The 1,809-nt window shown below is 42.0% G+C and overlaps 1 protein-coding gene across 1 annotated transcript in view; it reads left to right on the top strand.

Moving 5' to 3' along the window:
- The window catches only part of DHX8 (DEAH (Asp-Glu-Ala-His) box polypeptide 8), a 30,107-nt gene that overhangs the window by 19,147 nt on the left and 9,151 nt on the right, over positions 1 to 1,809 (top strand). The window contains exon 17 of the mRNA XM_008588959.1: positions 1,586 to 1,726. Coding sequence (XP_008587181.1) covers positions 1,586 to 1,726 — 141 coding nt within the window. The remainder of the gene's footprint in view (positions 1 to 1,585; positions 1,727 to 1,809) is intronic.

The following is a 1,809-nucleotide window of genomic DNA, read 5'->3' as shown; positions in this document are numbered from 1 at the left end:
GGGAGCGCCGCCGCGCTTCCCAAGCAGCGCACTATCCAGTGCGCCACCAGGCCGGCCCTACAATTTACCCTTTTAAAGTATACAATTCAGTGGCTTTTAGTATAGTTGTGTGTCACTTAATGCATCGTTAGGTGATTTTGTTGTGGTGCGAACATTCTAGAGTGTGCTTACACAAACCTAGGTGGTGTAGGCTACTACACACCTAGGCTGTATGGTATAGCTATTATAATCTTATGGGATCATCATTGCAGATGCGGTCCATCATTGACTGAAATATCGTTATGCAGTGCATAACTATATATTCATAGACTTGTGTGACCATCACCACAATTGATTTCAGAACAATTTCATCACCCCAAAAAGAAACTGTGTACCCTATAGCAGTCACCTCACCATTCACCGCTCTGGTCAGCCGCTGGAAACCAGTAAGCTATACTTTCCACTTCTCTGGATTTGCTTACTCTAGACATTTCATATAAATGAAACCACATAAATCAAATGTCCTTTGTGACTGGCTTTTTTCACTTAGCAAGTTTTCAAGGTGAATGCGTGTTGTAGTATGTATCAATACTTCATTTCTTTTTATTGCCAAATACTATTATATTATATTAGATGTACCACATTTTGTTTATCCATTCATTGGTTGATAGACATTTGGGTTGTTTCCAAATTGGGCTGTCATTAGTAATGCTGCTATGAAAATTTGTTTACAAGATTTTGTGTGGAAGAGAAATGGATTTTAATAACATTGAAGAGTTAGAATGGACAAGACATGGGGGTTGCTGAGGAGGGAAACATGGGAGAACAGCAGGTTTTGGGGGAAAGATGATGGATTCCTCCTTTGTTCTATTCCTCATGACTGGACTTCTTTTAAAGCATAGTTTCTGCAGCTCTGGGGCAGGTAGAAGCCTTTGGGGGACAATAAGATGCTGGCATGATTTGAGATGTTCTGGTGGTGCCTCCTAGCAATGATTTTTCCAAGCAATTGTGTTTTATTAGCTGAACCTTGGGTGGAAGAACAGTGGCAGTGCCAAACTGAGACTAATAATCTTTTAAACCACATATACTGCTGTACACACATACAAACCGCGGAATTCCTCTGTCGCCTCATGGTTCATTTTATGATCAGAAAAAAAACAGTCTCCCTCTTGTTCCACATATATGAACAGCCTGCTTTGTAGTCCAGATGTCTCGGTGGGGGAAAGTAAAATCTCATTTTGCACTGGCACATGTAATGTCAGGAAATCTCTGCTTTCCCAGGGTGCTAGAAAATTAAAATTGTAGTAATCAGCAGTGGATCTAGCAAATGAGATATGTAGCCATTTGCACCAAATGAAATTGGCTTTCATTGGCCTTAGCTTTTTCTTACTCAGGTACCACCCCCTTTCCAACCTAACCCTTAAGATGAAGGCACCTCCCCTTCCTCCTATTGGAGGTTGAGCTGGGATTTAGTGTCATTTTAACCATGTAGAGAGGAAGATAGCTGCACACTCCCTTGGGAAGATGTCTGAGTTTAGAAGCCCTATTTCATACCTCTTTGCTGAGCCTGGAGAGCTCACTCCAGCTGTGTCCCTTTGGCCTGCAGGTCGTGATTGCCACCAACATTGCAGAGACATCTCTGACAATTGATGGCATCTACTATGTGGTGGACCCTGGATTCGTGAAGCAGAAAGTTTACAATTCCAAGACAGGGATCGACCAGCTTGTGGTGACGCCAATTTCTCAGGTATGGCAGCTTCTACCAACAGTTTTTTGTTTTTTTTTTTTTTTAAGATGACCGGTAAGGGGATCTTAACCCTTGACTTGGTG

The sequence above is a fragment of the Galeopterus variegatus genome, unplaced genomic scaffold, assembly GCF_000696425.1.
Source record: "Galeopterus variegatus unplaced genomic scaffold, G_variegatus-3.0.2 Scaffold5124, whole genome shotgun sequence".
NCBI lineage: Eukaryota > Metazoa > Chordata > Mammalia > Dermoptera > Cynocephalidae > Galeopterus > Galeopterus variegatus.
The sequence above is the reverse complement of the archived record's forward strand: the minus strand, read 5'-3'. Positions and strand labels throughout refer to the sequence as shown.